The sequence below is a fragment of the Lissotriton vulgaris genome, chromosome 7, assembly GCF_964263255.1.
Source record: "Lissotriton vulgaris chromosome 7, aLisVul1.2, whole genome shotgun sequence".
Lineage (NCBI taxonomy): Eukaryota > Metazoa > Chordata > Amphibia > Caudata > Salamandridae > Lissotriton > Lissotriton vulgaris.
The window spans coordinates 1,503,169,020-1,503,184,790 of NC_141695.1; the positions used below are offsets into that span (position 1 = coordinate 1,503,169,020).

Genomic DNA, 15,771 nt, shown 5'->3' on the forward strand with positions numbered 1-15,771 from the left:
ATGTGGAAGTGGGCCATTCACAGGAACATCTTCCTCATGGCGGAACACCTCCCGGGCAAGGACAACCAGATGGCGGATCTGCTCAGTAGACACAGCCACCAGATGCACGAGTGGGAGATACACCCATCAGTACTCCAACTGTACTTCCAGCAGTGGGGGTCATCCACAGATGGACCTATTCGCCACAAGGGAAAACGCAAAATGCCAAAGCTTCGCTGCTGGGTTCCCACATACGCAGTCACAGGGCAATGCGATATGGATGAACTGGTCAGGCAAATTTGCGTACGCTTTTCCCCCAGCACCTCTAATACCGCTGGTGGCACGCAAGCTGAAGCAACACTCGATGACACTCATCCTGGTTGCTCCAACGTGGGCACGCCAGCCATGGTACACCACGCTAGTAGAACTTTCCGTGGTACTGCATTAACGACTGCGGCTAACACCCAGACTTTTAATGCAGAGCCATGGCGAAATTCAGCACCCAGATCTGCAACAGCTCAACCTGGCGATCTGGCTCCTGAAGTCTTAGAATTTGGCTACCTCAACTTGCCGCCAGAATGTATGAATATCATCAAGGAGGCAAGACGACCCACAACCAGAGCATCCAATGCGGCTAAATGGAAAACGTTTGTCGTATATTGTAACAATAATGACATTAACCCACTGGATGCATCAATTCAAAACATCTGTTATTTGTTGCATTTATACAGATGTAATCTAGCGTACAGTTCCATTCGTATACATTTATCCGCAATAGCAGCTTATCTTCAGAACAGGCAGCACCTCTCACTATTCAGGGTACCTGCCATTAAAGCTTTTCTGGAGGGACTTAAAAGAGTGATCCCTCCCAGACACCCATCTTCACTTGTCTGGAACCCCAATGTGGTCCTCACCAGACTAATGGGACCACCTTTTGAACCTCTACACTCTTGTGAGATTCAATTTCTGACCTGGAAAGTTGCTTTCCTAGTAGCCATTACCTCACTGAGAAGAGTTAGTGAACTCCAGGCACTAACCATTCAAGAGCCATTCATACAGGTCCACGCAAATAGTTGTACTATGCACCAACCCTACATTCATGCCTAAGGTGATTTTGCAGTTCCACATGAACCAAACCATAGAACTGCCTGTTTTCTATCCTAATCCGGAAAATGTCGCAGAGAGATCTCTACACACATTAGATGTCAAGAGGGCTCTCATGTACTATATAGACAGAACACAGGATTTCAGGAAGACAAAACAACTGTTTGTTGCCTTTTCTCCAGTGGGAGGAAGACTAAAGCATTACTTCCAGGAGTGAAAGGCAATAACTTAGGACAAATGGGTTCTAAACATCATGCAGTTCGGATACTGCATAGAGGACATCATCAAACAAAAAGCCAAAAAGAAGGCAGCTAGCAAGGAAAGAGCTGCAGCTACTTCAAGAGGAAGCAAGAGAGCTCCTGCAAAAACAAGCGATAGAACCAGTACCTTACAGAGAAAGGAACAGGGGGGTGTATTCAACATACTTCCTGGTGCCAAAGGTAGACGAAACAATGAGACCCATCCTGGACCTAAGGTTCTTAAACAAATTCATAAGAACGCAAAAATTCAAAATGACCTCCCTACAAGAGGTGCTTCCTCAATTGCAAAGAGGAGACTTCATGGTCACCATAGACCTAAAAGAATGCCTACCTACACATACCAATGAACAGAAGTCACAAACATCTGCTCATATTCGCCATAGGGGAACACCACTATCAGTTCACAACCCTAGCGTTGGTCTAAAGTCGGCGCCAATGTCTTCTCAAAGTGCCTAGCAACAGTCTCAGCACACCTAAGAAGGGAGAGAATACACGTATACCCTTACCTGGACGACTGGCTAATAAAAGCAAGGTCATACCAGATATGCAAGGAGCATGCACAGAGAGTGACCAGAAGACTGATGGACCTGGGATTCGCCATACACTGGGGAAATCCTCAATGGAACCAGAACAAATAACAAGCATTGGAAATGCAATAGGTCTCGCAGCATTAGAGTTAGTGCTTTTAGAATTGTTTATGGGTTTTTTTGTAAATCTTTAGCATTTTTGTTTCCTGTAGCCAATGCTAAAGAATTAAAAAAAAAAAAGCCATAAACATTTCTAAAAGCTCTAACTCAAATGCTCCGAGACCTATTGCACTGTGTGAGGGTGAGGGGTTGAGGGTGAGTGAGGGTGAGTGAGGGTGAGGGTGGGTGAGGGGTTGAGGGTGAGTGAGGGTGAGTGAGGGTGAGTGAGGGTGAGTGAGGGTGAGTGAGGGTGAGTGAGGGTGAGTGAGGGTGAGTGAGGGTGAGTGAGGGTGAGTGAGGGTGAGTGAGGGTGAGGGTGAGGGTGAGTGAGGGTGAGTGAGGGTGAGGGGTTGAGGGTGAGTGAGGGTGAGGGGTTGAGGGTGAGTGAGGGTGAGGGGTTGAGGGTGAGTGAGGGTGAGGGGTTGAGGGTGAGTGAGGGTGAGGGGTTGAGGGTGAGTGAGGGTGAGGGGTTGAGGGTGAGTGAGGGTGAGGGGTTGAGGGTGAGTGAGAGTGAGGGTGAGGGTGAGTGAGGGTGAGGGGTTGAGGGTGGGTGAGGGTGGGTGAGGGTGAGTGAGGGTGGGTGAGGGTGGGTGAGGGTGAGTGAGGGTGGGTGAGGGTGGGTGAGGGTGAGGGGTTGAGGGTGAGTGAGGGTGAGTGAGGGTAAGGGATTGAAGGTGAGTGAGGGTGAGTGAGGTTGAGGGTGAGTGAGGTTGAGGGTGAGTGAGGTTGAGGGTGAGTGAGGGTGAGGGGTTGAGGGTGAGTGAGGGTGAGTGAGGGTGAGGGTGAGGGGTTGAGGGTGAGTGAGGGTGAGTGAGTGAGGGTGAGTGAGGGTGAGTGAGGGTGGGTGAGGGTGAGTGAGGGTGAATGAGGGTGAGTGAGGGTGAGGGGTTGAGGGTGAGTGAGGGTAAGGGATTGAGGGTGAGTGAGGGTGAGGGGTTGAGGGTGAGTGAGGGTGGGTGAGGGTGAGTGAGGGTGAGGGATTGAGGGTGAGGGGTTGAGGGTGAGTGAGGGTGAGTGAGGGTAAGGGATTGAGGGTGAGTGAGGGTGAGGGGTTGAGGGTGAGGGGTTGAGGGTGAGTGAGGGTGAGGGGTTGAGGGTGAGTGAGTGAGGGTGAGTGAGTGAGGGTGAGGGGTTGAGGGTGAGTGTGAGGGTGAGTGAGGGTGAGGGGTTGAGGGTGAGTGAGTGAGGGTGAGTGAGGGTGAGTGAGGGTGAGGGGTTGAGGGTGAGTGAGTGAGGGTGAGTGAGGGTGAGTGAGGGTGAGGGGTTGAGGGTGAGTGAGGGTGAGGGGTTGAGGGTGAGTGAGTGAGGGTGAGTGAGGGTGAGTGAGGGTGAGTGAGGGTGAGTGAGGGTGAGTGAGGGTGAGGGTGAGGGTGAGGGAGGGAGGGTGAGGGTGAGGGAGGGTGAGGGAGGGTGAGGGAGGGTGAGGGTGAGGGAGGGTGAGGGTGAGTGACGGTGAGTGAGGGAGGGTGAGGGAGGGTGAGTGAGGGAGGGTGAGGGAGGGTGAGGGAGGGTGAGTGAGGGTGAGGGAGGGTGAGGGAGGGTGAGGGTGAGGGAGGGTGAGGGAGGGTGAGGGAGGGTGAGGGTGAGGGAGGGTGAGGGAGGGTGAGGGAGGGTGAGGGTGAGGGTGAGGGAGGGTGAGGGAGGGTGAGGGGTTGAGGGTGAGGGAGGGTGAGGGAGGGTGAGGGTGAGGGTGAGGGAGGGTGAGGGAGGGTGAGGGGTTGAGGGTGAGGGAGGGTGAGGGTGAGGGTGAGGGAGGGTGAGGGAGGGTGAGGGGTTGAGGGTGAGGGAGGGTGAGGGTGAGGGTGAGGGAGGGTGAGGGTGAGGGTGAGGGAGGGTGAGGGAGGGTGAGGGGTTGAGGGTGAGTGAGGATGAGTGAGGGTGAGGGTGGCTACGGTATGGGATGTCTCATATTAAAATTACGTGTGACCTGTGGAAACGTGAGTGAGATACCGGCATGCCATGTTCTCTTGTACAAGCGCAATCGGGTGTTCAACAATGCCATAGTGGGCCGGTTCATGGCTACGTGTTCTATCATAAAAATAGTGCAAATGCTCATGTTTAAAAACGTCAAAGCCAAAGGAAAGTGCGATTTAATTTTAAAATCAAATAACTGATTACGGCGTGGTGGCAGGAAAGTGAAAGTCCGATTGAAGTGGATATTTTTTTAAAACCAAACAACTGTCTAACTAAAGGCAGCGGGTCAAGCGTGTCAGTCCCTGGAGCTTACCTCCTCTCAATGTCCGTGCGGCTCTGAAAGTGAGCCGGCGGGCAGAGCTCACGCCTAATGTAGTGAGTTTTTCCGGCATGCGTGCACCGCGTGGTGCAGTAGCTGGATGGTTACTGGAGGCTCGACGTCCTGGTAACCAATAGTATGCAAGGGGGGCGGGGTTCAGTAGTAGGGCATTATTTTGAACGGGTTTACGTTCGGAGTTGCGTGTTGGCGGCTGCTGTTTGTACGAGGTAATTGCCATTGTGGTGCTCCGTTGGGGGTCACAGCATTCCTTTTGGTGGTGCGTGCTGGGGGGCGGGTGTTTGCTCTGCCATTTCGAGTGAAGTGATGCATTGATTGTCAGCATTGGGGCGCTTGAGCTCGGCGAGGCTCACGTGTACTGTGCCGCAATTGTATATTAGCGTTATTTTCTCCTCAAGCGAAAGGATCGGAGACACGGCGACACGGCGGGTAAAATAAACCAAAAAGAAGCCGGAGGGAAAAGAGGGGAGGGGGGAGGAGAAATGCGACACGGCGGGAAGGGGAGGGGGCGGAGCGGGTAAACAAAGACGGACGTGCACGCGCTTTTAAGCTCAATGCGCATGCGCATTGAGCTTAAGTCACGGGCACTGCAAGGAATCGCCACGATTCCTTGCAGTGTGGATAAAGAGCGGATAAGTCCCAATACTCTCGCCTTGCTCGATGCGCATGCGCATCGACAGGCGAGACCTAAAAATCTTCCTAGGGGCTCAGATTGACACCGTACAGAGCAAGGTGTTCCCAAGCGAGAAGTGGTCAGTTGCACTGGTGAAGGAGACGAAGCTCTACCAGAGGGGGCAAGCTCGGACAGTGAAAACAGCGAGCAAGATCATGGGCATGGTGGCATCATGCATACACCTAGTGCCAAATGTGCGGCTGCACATGAGACCTTTACAGGAGTGGTTACAAGAGCAATGGTCAAAAGCAACAGGTCGTTGGGAGGATCTAGTGGTTGTAACGCATGCAGTGCAGAAAGAAATGGCATGGTGGAACATGAGGAACATAACCAGGGGAAAACCTCTAACGCCGCCAACGCCAACAGTGTGACCATCACCACAGATGCATCCCGGAAGGGACGGGGAGCTCACATGAAGAAACTCAGTGAGGGGCCTGTGGACACCAGTGGATGCGGGCAAATACATCAATTACCTGGAGTTGAAGACAATCTTCCTCGCTATAAAGGCTTTCCAGAAAAAACTGTACAACCAGAGGAGTGTTGATCCAGACAGACAACACAACAGGGATGTTCTACATCAACAAGCAAGGGGGGACACAATCAGCCCGCTTTCAAAGCTAGCGCAGGAAATATGGGCATGGGCCATCCCTCTCAACATAGACCTGCTAGCCATACAACGTAGAGGCTGATTGGCTCAGCAGACAGACATCGGCATCCCACGAGTGGGAGCTCAATGCACAGGAAACAAGGAGGCTGTTCGACAGGTGGGGAACACCGTCGGTGGACCTATTTGCAACACGCCAGATTGCAAAATGCCAAAACTTCGCATCCAGGCTGCCAGGGGAGGGGTCCCTAGGGAATGCCCTATGGATAGACTGGTCGAGGACATTTGCTTACGCTTTTCCGCCGATACCACTGATGCACAGTTTACTCAGCAAGTGCAGAGAGAGCAACATGACACTGATACTGGTCGCACCGCAGTGGGCCAGGCAGACATGGTACTCTCAGATCATGGAGATGACACAGTGCACCCCACATATTCGGGAGAAGGAAAGACCTACTCTACATGCAAAACGAAGAGGTGCTGCACCCAGAGCCAGAGAGCCTGAGCTTAGTGGCATGGCTCCTGAGGACATAGAGTTTGCGCATCTGAAACTGCCAGACAGCACGAAGGCCCAGCACACGAAGGTGCTATGTATCAAAATGGAAGAGATTTACAGTGTGGTGCAGGAGAGAAACTTCACAACAAAATGCAAAAGGACTCAACAGTGCTAAGATACCTCACACACCTGCTCTGTAGTACTGTAGACTCTCTCGTCAGTTTTCTCTGCAGGTTTTTCCTATGGCACCACTGCGTGAACCTCTCCCATTTTTCCCCATAACACTTCCGCGTGCTGGGTCTCCTTGCTTCTCTCAGCACCCGAAGTGTGCTCTCTGGTAGTTTTAGATGTGCGAACTCTAAGTCCTCAGGAGCCACGCTGACAGGCTGAGGCTTTCTGGTTCTGGGTGTAGAACTTGTCCCCCTTCCATGGAGATGCGACATCTCCATAATCTGAGAGTACCATGTCTGCCTCGCCCATTGGGGAGCCACCAGGATGAGTCATGTTGCTCGACCTGCACTTGTTCAGGACTCTGGGGATCAGTGGCGTCGGTGGAAAAGCGTAGGCAAATTTCTTTGACCAGCTTATCCATAGGGCATTCCCATGGGACATCGGTTCCTGTTCCCTCGATGCAAAGTGTTGGCATTTTGCATTCTGGCGTGTTGCAAACAGGTCTATTGTTGGTGTGCCCCACCTCCTGAACAGTTTCTCTGTCTCCTGGCTGTTCAGCTCCCATTCGTGGGACACCGACGCTTGCCTGCTGAGCCAATCCGCCTCCACATTGTCCTTCCCTGGCAGGTGTATGGCAAAAGGTCTATCCTGAGTGGGATCGCCCATCTCCATATTTCTTGAGCCAAGCTCGACAGGGGGAATGACTGAGTCCCCCCTTGCTTGTTGATGTAAAACATCGTTGTGGTGTTGTCTGTCTGTATCATCACCCTTTTGTTGTAAAGGTGTTTTTGGAAGGCCTTGAGGGCCAGCAACATAGTTTTCAGTTCCAGGTAGTTGATGTGCTTGACTGCATCTCCTGGGTTCCACAGACCCCTCACTCTGAGCCTGTCCATGTGTGCACCCCATCCTTTCTGGGATGCGTCTGTGGTGATGGTCACAGTTGGGTCCGTTGGCGTTAGAGGTTTCCCCATCGTTATATTCTCCTTCGTCCACCATTTCATCTCCTCCTGCACATTGTGCGTAACAACCACTAGATCTTCCCAACTCCCTTCTGCTTGTGACCATTGCTGTTGCAGCCACTCCTGTAGTGGTCTCATCTTTAGACGAACATTGGGGACCAGGTGGATGCATGACGCCATGATCCCCAAGATCTTGCTCACTGTCAGAACTTGCCCCCTCTGGTAGTGACGTTTCTCCCTCAGCAGGCTGAGTGTTCTCTTCTCGCTGGGTGTTACTCTGCATTCGACCGTGTTGATCAGGGCTCCCAGGAAGATTTTCACTTGTTCTGGGTCCATGGAGCACTTTCTCCAGTGGATGGAGAAGCACAGGTTCGTGAGCGTTCTTGTGACTTGTTCTGCGTGAACTTTGCACCTCGTGTAAGAGCTTGCTTTCACGAGCCAGTCGTCCAGGTAGGGGTACACATGTATACCCTCCCTTCGTAGGTGTGCGGCCACCGCCGCGAGGCATTTGGTAAAGACCCTTGGCGCTGACTTGAGTCCGAAAGCCAGGGTTGTGAACTGGTAGTGGTCTTCGTTAACCTTGAATCTTAACATGTGTTTGTGTTTCCTGTTCATGGGGATGTGCAGGTATGCGTCTTTTAGGTCTATGGTGGACAAGTAGTCCCCGGCCCTTATTTGTGGGATGAACTCTTGCAGGGAAGTAATCTTGAACTTTTGAGTTTTTACGTAGGTGTTCAGGAACCGTAGGTCCAGGATGGGTCTTAGGCTTTCGTCCACCTTTGGTACTAGGAAGTAGTTTGAGTACACCCCCTTGTTCCGTTCTCTGTGCGGGACTGGTTCTATGGCCTCTTTGAGGAGCAGTTCTTGAGCTTCCTCTTGGAGCAACTGCAGTTCTTTGCCCTTGTGACCCCTTCTCTTTGGCTTTCTGCTTGGTGGATATCTTTCCAACTCTATGCAGTATCCGTGCTGTATAATGTTTAGTATCCACTTGTCTGTGGTTATTTTTCTCCACTCGTGTAGAAAAAATCTCAACCTTCCCCCTACTGGTGTTGTGTGTTCTCTTGAGCCGTGTCCGTGTGAGCCTCTCCTTAGCTGTTGGTGCTCTCCCCCCGGAGGGTTTGGGTGGGTGAGCGCCTCCTTCCTCATGGAGTCATTTTTGGGGGGGTTGATCACCACCTCTCCGTCTCTGGCCCCGTCAGTTTCCTCTCCCTCGAAAGGACTGGCCCCTATTCTGGGAGTTCCAATTCTGCCTCTGTTGACCCTGATGCCATTGGTTGTCACTCTGTTCGAATGTGATTGCTGGTTTCCACCTCTACCATTTGGTCTCCTTGTGGGGGTGCCTCTCCGCATCCCCCTGAATTGTAGGGCTCCCATCGATTTGGCTGTCTCATTGTCTTTCTTCAGCTGAGCCAGTTTGTCATCCACTGATGCTCCGAACAGCGTCTCCCCGTTGAAGGGGGTGTTCAGGATGTTGTTCTGCACTTCTGCCTTGAAGCCTGATATTCTGAGCCAGGCCTGCCTTCTCTCAGTGATACCTATGGCCATCAGCCTGCTTGATGTTTCTGCCCCATCTAGGGCTGTCTTCAGGCATGCGTTCGCTATGTCCTTTCCCCCCTCCACGAGGTGGGCTGCCCTCTGCCTGTACTCCTCAGGCATGTGTTTCAGCAACTGGCTCATCTCATCCCAGTGCTGATATTGGTGTCTATTCAGGAGTGCATTGGAGTTCGCCATCCTCCAATGCATAGCAGCATTTCTTTCTATTTTTCTTCCAGTGAGGTCCATCCTCCTGCTTTCCTTATCAGGTGGTGGCCCAGATGTGGTTGGCACGTTGGCCCTTCTCCTGGCCGTTGCCGCGATTATAGAGTCAGCTGCCACGGTGCCCTGGATATAAGGGGGGTCCTCGGAGGAGAACTTGTATTTCTTCTCCGTCCTCGGGGTCACTGACCTGCATGTAGCCGGTTCCTTGAAGGCTTCAGTCCCTTGGGTCGTGACGCTCTTCAGCATGGGCAGGAAACTGCTTTTCGTCTGCGAGGGGAGCAAAGTTTCTAGCAGGAAGTCTGCCTTTGTCTGTTCCTCCTCCAACTTCACATTGTAGACTGTTGCAGCCTTCTTGACGACCTCATAGTAAGCCCCGATGTCGTCTGGCGGCGAAGTCCTCGAAGGGTATGTCTCCACAGGTTCCTCTGGGTTATCGGCCTCGATCCTGCCATTCTTCCTCTAGCGACGCCGAGGATTCTGAGTAGTAGCTCTCGCGGAGGAAATCTCCTTCCGAGCGGTAGAAGTCCTCCTCTTCTCCCTCATCTGTGGGGTTTGGAGTTTTCGGCGGCTCCTCGGCCTCAAAATCCTCCTGCACCTCTACCTCTTCGGCGGCCGCAGCGGTCTTCGAGGGAATCGAGTAGTTCTTAATTTTCTCGTCGAAGTCTCTCTTCCTCTGGAGCATACTCTCCATTTTGGCCTCGAGCCTTCTTCTCTTTTTCTCCATCCCTGCCGCTTGCTCGGCGTCTAGCTTTTCGGCTGGTCTTTTCGACGGTACCTTCGACGTCGAGGCCATTCTGAGCGTCTTCTCGCTCGAGGGTCCCTTCTCGAGGGTCTGCTTCGACGACCTTTGCTTTTCGCTGGTCTTTGCCGTCAGGGAGTCCTTTTCGAAGGATCCGCTGGGCCTTTCGGAGGATGCAGCTTCGGACGTCGAAACTTTCGTCGCCGGCGCTCCTTTCGAGGACTTAGCCTCTGTTTTTCGGGGTTCTCCCTCAGGCTTTCTAGGCCCTGTCTAGGTTTTCGGGGTCGTAGACTCTCCTACCTTTTTTGAAGGTCTCACATCGGTCTCTGCGACCGTGAAGTCATCTGGTCCCTCGGCGATGTTCTCCTCTTTGTCGGAGGAGGCACCCAGCTGGTAGACGGTCGGCGTGGTCCCTTTCCCTTGCATCGTGTGGTGGGCCACCCTCTGCCTCTCTCGAACTCTCAAAGTCTTCGGCGTGAAGATTGAACAGGCGTTGCAATCCTCGCTGGAGTGGTCGATCAGCAGGCAGAGGTTGCAGACCGGATGCTGGTCCTTCTGCGCGTACTTGTGGTGGCAATTACGGCAGAACTTGAATGGAGTGTTGTCCATGTGCTCGCTCAGGGGGGCCCCTGCGCGCGAGCTTTCTCCTTGGCCGTCGAATATCACGAGGTTTTCTCCTCTTTCTTTCTTCTGGCTCTAGGTCTTCTTCTCCGACTTTCCTTGGTCCTTTTCCCTCAAAAACTTGGTGTATTTCCTTCTTTTCTCCTGAAACTTCTCCGGAGCTTCATGCGACGATCCAGACCCAACGGCGGAAAAAAGAATCTGAAGATGGCGCCCAAGGGTGGGAGCTTCCGCAGGAAGCGTGCCGACGTCACGAAGGTGCACCAAATTGTGGGACGTCGACGCCCACCTGGGCTACAAAAAAAAAAAAGGGGAAAAAAGACTACGAATCCGGACCCAACCACCAGATCGCGGAATAATGCACAGCATAGTGAATCCAGAAAGATTCACGCTGCAAAACTACACCGACAGGTAAGAAACTATTCGTCATCCTCATTGAGAGTTCACTTGGCAGCAATAGTCACTTACACAAGAGGAGAAACTTGTAGGAGTTTTCTCACATCACAAGTGATTAAGAGATTCCTGGAAAGGGCGGAGAGGTTCGCACCACCAAAGCTGGTGCCGCCTGCATGGAACCTTAACCTAGTCCTAACTGAGCTCATGAAACACCCTTTCGAGCCAATCCATAGGGCATCCCTAGAGATGCTGACCAAGAAAACAGCTTTCCTGGTAGCAATCACCTCACTGCGAAGAGTAAGCGAGCTACAGGCACTAACGCTACAGGAACCCTACATACAGATTGACAATGATAGGGTTGTAATGAGGACAGACCCACACTTCATGCCAAAGGTGGTGTCCAGGTTCCACATGAACCAGACCATATAAATACCTAGTTTCTTCCAGAAACTGGCCAAAAGCGCTGAACAAGCTCTGCACACCCTAGACGCCAGAAGGGCGGTCATGCACTACATTGAGAGAACAAAGGAACACAGGAAGACAAAGCAGTTCTTTTTGTCCTTTGCAAAGAGTTTCATGGGGAAACCAGTAACTAAAGGAACAATTGCGAGATGGATCGCACAAACAATACAGTTCTGCCACACGCAGGCAGGACAGGAACTGGAAGGGGGGACACATGCCCACTCTACCAGGAAAAAGGGGGCTACAATAGCCTTCCTAGCTTACACACCCATTCAGGACATATGCCTGGCGGCAACCTGGGCTTCAGTGCATACTTTTACGAAGCACTACTGTGTGGATATACAGATGAACAAGGAAGCACAAGTCGGACAAAAGGTTCTTCAGCACATATTCAATAACCAACGCTCATCTTCCACCCAGCCGCCACAAACATAAGAAACCTCTACAAAGTCTATGCACAGCATAGTGAATCCAGAAAGATTCATGCTGCAAAACGAACAGTTTCTCACCTGTCGGTGTAGTTTTGCAGCTTGATGATCTTTCTGGATTCACTAGCGAACCCGCCCACCTCCACAAGAAAGATGAGGCTGTAGAGAAAAGGGGGTTTAAACAAAGACAATACTTGGAAAAAAAACCTTAGAGGTTAAAGCGGTGAAGAATTTAGTTGAACATTGCCATAACTTTGGTAACAGAACGAACACGAGAAAAAAGAATCCGAAGATGGTGCCCAAGAGTGGGAGCTTCCGCAGGAAGCATGCCGACGTCACCGGAAATACACCAAGAGGTGGGTCGTCGACGCCCACAGCATAGTCAATCCATAAAGATCTTAAAGCTGCAAAACTACACCGACAGGTAAACTATTCGTTCTCTTGATACTATTCATACATACACATGGTCATCTCTGTTCTTTACTACTACTCCATTCTCTCACTCTCTTCGGGAAAACAATCTGAAGATGGAGTTGATGACCATGCGCACTATCGCCGAAAGGAGTCGCTGCTTACCTCGTGACTAGGAAGACTTTTTTGAAGAAAAACAAAGGGCGAACATCCAGGCCCAACACTAGATGGTGATCTATGCATAAGCATAAGATTCTACAGCTCTGCATGCCAAGAACAGATGCATACTGGGTAAGTACCATTTTCTATCTTCTTTACCTTTAATTGCGTAGTGGCAGCAACTAACTAGGCGAATGTCCTATAAACAGGTCTGTCCAATTAAGACGGGCAGCAATTAGCAGCTTCCCAGATGCATTACAGCCCAATCCATATACGTCTGAATTACCAAGCATTAGCAAAAAAGACATGGATGGAAGGAGAATATAAATGTCTGCATGTGTAAAAGCAATACATGAGGTTTTACCATATTCTAGTTGCGCTGTAGCTTGTATGTGTATTCTGAGTGATTGCTCTAACAGGAAGTTCATGTGATCTACCTTTTCCAAGCTGTAGCTTAAAATGCTTTCTTGGTTTCCCTGGATACGACAAAGTTCACCAGGCCAATTGTCAGGTGTGCCTGACTAACACCCAGTCAGTTCATAAATACATTATCCTTACTCAACCTGTGGCCGTAAATCTGAAACCGTCGGATGGAACATTCTAAACTTTCAGCCAGAAACATGTCTGGGTCCTGAAAAGAGCATAAATAGATCACTCTTACAAACTTTCAGATGTGTTGGAATTCTAACCAGAAGTGCAGGGTTGCCTGGAAACAGAGATCGACACATCAGAATGTTGGGAAGAACTGAGGCGTTCTCATGGACATGTATATAAAGCTACTGTTTTTTGCCAGTGGTAGAGCTTTGGCACCTCTGATGCTCTCATTAAACATGATCTAGATTCTTTGAACATCAGAGTGCTTGTCTCAATTTGTGAAGCTGTGTCTACTGTTTTTCACGTTATTGCAAGGTACTGACTTAGTAGTACAGTTAAGTCTTTGGTGGCAGCTGAACTCAATCCGCCTGCTGGATTGAGATTTTGCGAAATCGCATGTGGATATCCAGACAGTATTTGTAAAGGGGCAGTGGTAGATTAATGGGTGGTAAGCAGGGTGAGGACGTTCTGTACACCAGCAAATGTGTCTCCGGGGGGGATGATGATGAAGTTTGAAATGTGCAGGTTGTTGACACAAGTTAGAGGATGGCATGAATCCCAACGCATAATCTGTAGATGATCAAGGATGTATAATTGTTTTCTTTTCAGGCAGAGAAAAATAGAGCAGCAGCAATGGCTAATAACCTTCAGAAAGGAACTGCTGGGCCAATGAGACTTTATGTAGGATCGTTACACTTCAATATTACGGAGGACATGCTGCGTGGAATCTTTGAGCCATTTGGAAGGGTGAGCATCTTTTATAGTTTACTATGATACCTACAATATACCATATGTAATAATGTCTCCCTTATTTATATTAAGCTTTCAAAATCATAGTATCCAAATTATTTTTTCAAATGCTGTACCTGGGAAAATAGTTTAACTTTTAAAGAGCACATTAACATTTCAGTAAAGCAGGGTCTCAGACATTTAATATCATTCGACTCTTGTCTGCATCCTGAAAAAGCTTGTATTCCAGTGTAGCCAGTCTCCTGATTCTGGTATTCCAGATGCTTATTGTGAGAAAGTGCCCTCTTTCTGCATGGTTGCTCCCACTTTTTGCTGAATTGTTGATGTACTTTGACTAATTGTGCCCTGGGCTCCTGCTAATCAGGTACCCAGGGCCTATGTTCTTTCCCTAAAACTGCATTGAAGCCTAAACCCAATTGGCATTCCCGGCCACAGGTCAGGCCCTGGTAAATGGTACCACAGTTACCCAGGTAACTGTGACCAGAGAAGGGCCTCTAAGGGTTGCTGCACTTACTGTGCCACCATTAGAGGTCCTGTGCCGTTACACTCATGCACTGCCTTTGCCGTTAGGCTGATCAGAGGGCTGTGTTAAGCATTTGTTGCACACACTCAGGCCAAAAGTAACAGTCTGACTGAATCCAAGACCAATTGTTTTGTATAAAAAGTTACTATGTGGTTATTTTATTTCCAGAACCAAGAAATTCTCAGATGCAGGTAAGTTTTTAAAGCAGTAATACTTTCAAAAATGTTGTGCAATGCAAAAGATCTGCTTTAATTTCTTAATGCTTTTCTATTTGTCAATCAGAAACAGTAGCACTTAGCAATGTGAAAGATAGACAGTTGTATGCAACACATAGAAGACAAAGCAATCCTATGGGAGGAAAACCGGGTTATACATTAGCAGTTAAGTACTTGCCTTACAATCCCATTCTTCCAGGGTTTGGCTCAACACTAGGCAAGGTGAAGCCTACTCTTGGAGATGGCAGGCACTCTCCAATCCCAGGGTTAGCAATTGTGCCCACTCCTCCCCCCCCCCCCCCACACCCCCCCCCCCCCCCCCCCGAAACGTGGGCTGAGCACGCCAAGGGTGTAGTCACCCTAAGGTCAGTAGCGCATTGGCTACTGACCACGAGGCCAGTACTCCAAAGTCTGAGTCAAATGTGGGTTGACCCCTCCGGGATTCCCCGACGTCGCCTGCAGCCTCTGCAAAGGGACCCCCACCGCAAGTGGCCCGGTAAGGTAAAATCCGATCTCAAAACACCCCTGCATTCAGTCGTCCTGTGCCCTGTTGGCTTGCGGCTGGCTTCTCCACCGGCATCTTCGCCCTCCCCTCCGGCCCCTCAGGTTCCCCATTCCTCTGTGTATCCACCTACATATCAGGCCTTGCCGCTTCTTCCTGGACTTGGGGATGGGCCGCTCAGTCTGCAACCGTCACCTATGGAGCAATTACTTTCGCCTCTGCGGCGCCCTACTGAGGCCAGTGTTGCCTTTGTTCGGGCTATTTCCACGACTGCTGGTATTCTGAGGATGGGTGAACCTCTCGCCCCATATCCTACAGTCAACCTCTTGAAGATTCTCCACTAGGGCTCTGGTGGGCGGGAGTTGTTCCTTCCCTTTGAAGTGTCACTACATAATTCTCTTATCGGGTCTTGGGGGTTCCCTGCCATAGGCGATCAGTGCCTCAGAGGCTACTGCACCGTCATCGTCCTGCTCTGCACGACCCTGTCTGTCTTTATTCCCACCCTTCTACTCAAGGCTCTCTACTGCGCAACGCCTTTCTGTGTTTGCCTGTGGTGGTGTTCCCTCCATCTCGGGAGGCCCATGGAGGCTTAATGTCTTCGCTTCTTCCAATGCTGCCTTGAGGGCGCTTAACACTTTGTGTGTGCTGACCAGGGCTACTTCTGGACTGTGGGATTCTGTGGAGTCTTTTCTTTCTCATGAGGGGACCCGTGCTGATCTGAGGGGCCATGTGTTGGATGGCAGAGAGTTGGCCGAGTTTTTTCTTTCTGCGGCTTTGGATGTTGCCGATGCTGTTGGCAGTGCTATGGCCACTTCTGTGGCTCTCCGTCGCCATGCTTGGCTACGCAATGCTGTTTTCCTTGAAAATATTAGAGAGCGCCTGGTCGACCTCCCTTTTGACGGGTCTTGTTGTTTAATACTCATGCAGACTCAGCCAATCAGCGTCTTTTTGCGGGGCTCTGTCCTCCTCCTCCTCCTCCTCCTCCTCCTCATTAGGTTGGTCTGCTGATCCTCCAAGGCTTGGTGGGAGA

The 15,771-nt window shown here is 50.7% G+C and overlaps 1 protein-coding gene across 1 annotated transcript in view; it reads left to right on the forward strand.

Moving 5' to 3' along the window:
• RBM39 (RNA binding motif protein 39) overlaps positions 1-15,771 on the forward strand; it is a 171,133-nt gene that overhangs the window by 141,499 nt on the left and 13,863 nt on the right. The window contains exon 9 of the mRNA XM_086932346.1: positions 13,361-13,498. Coding sequence (XP_086788472.1) covers positions 13,361-13,498 — 138 coding nt within the window. The remainder of the gene's footprint in view (positions 1-13,360; positions 13,499-15,771) is intronic.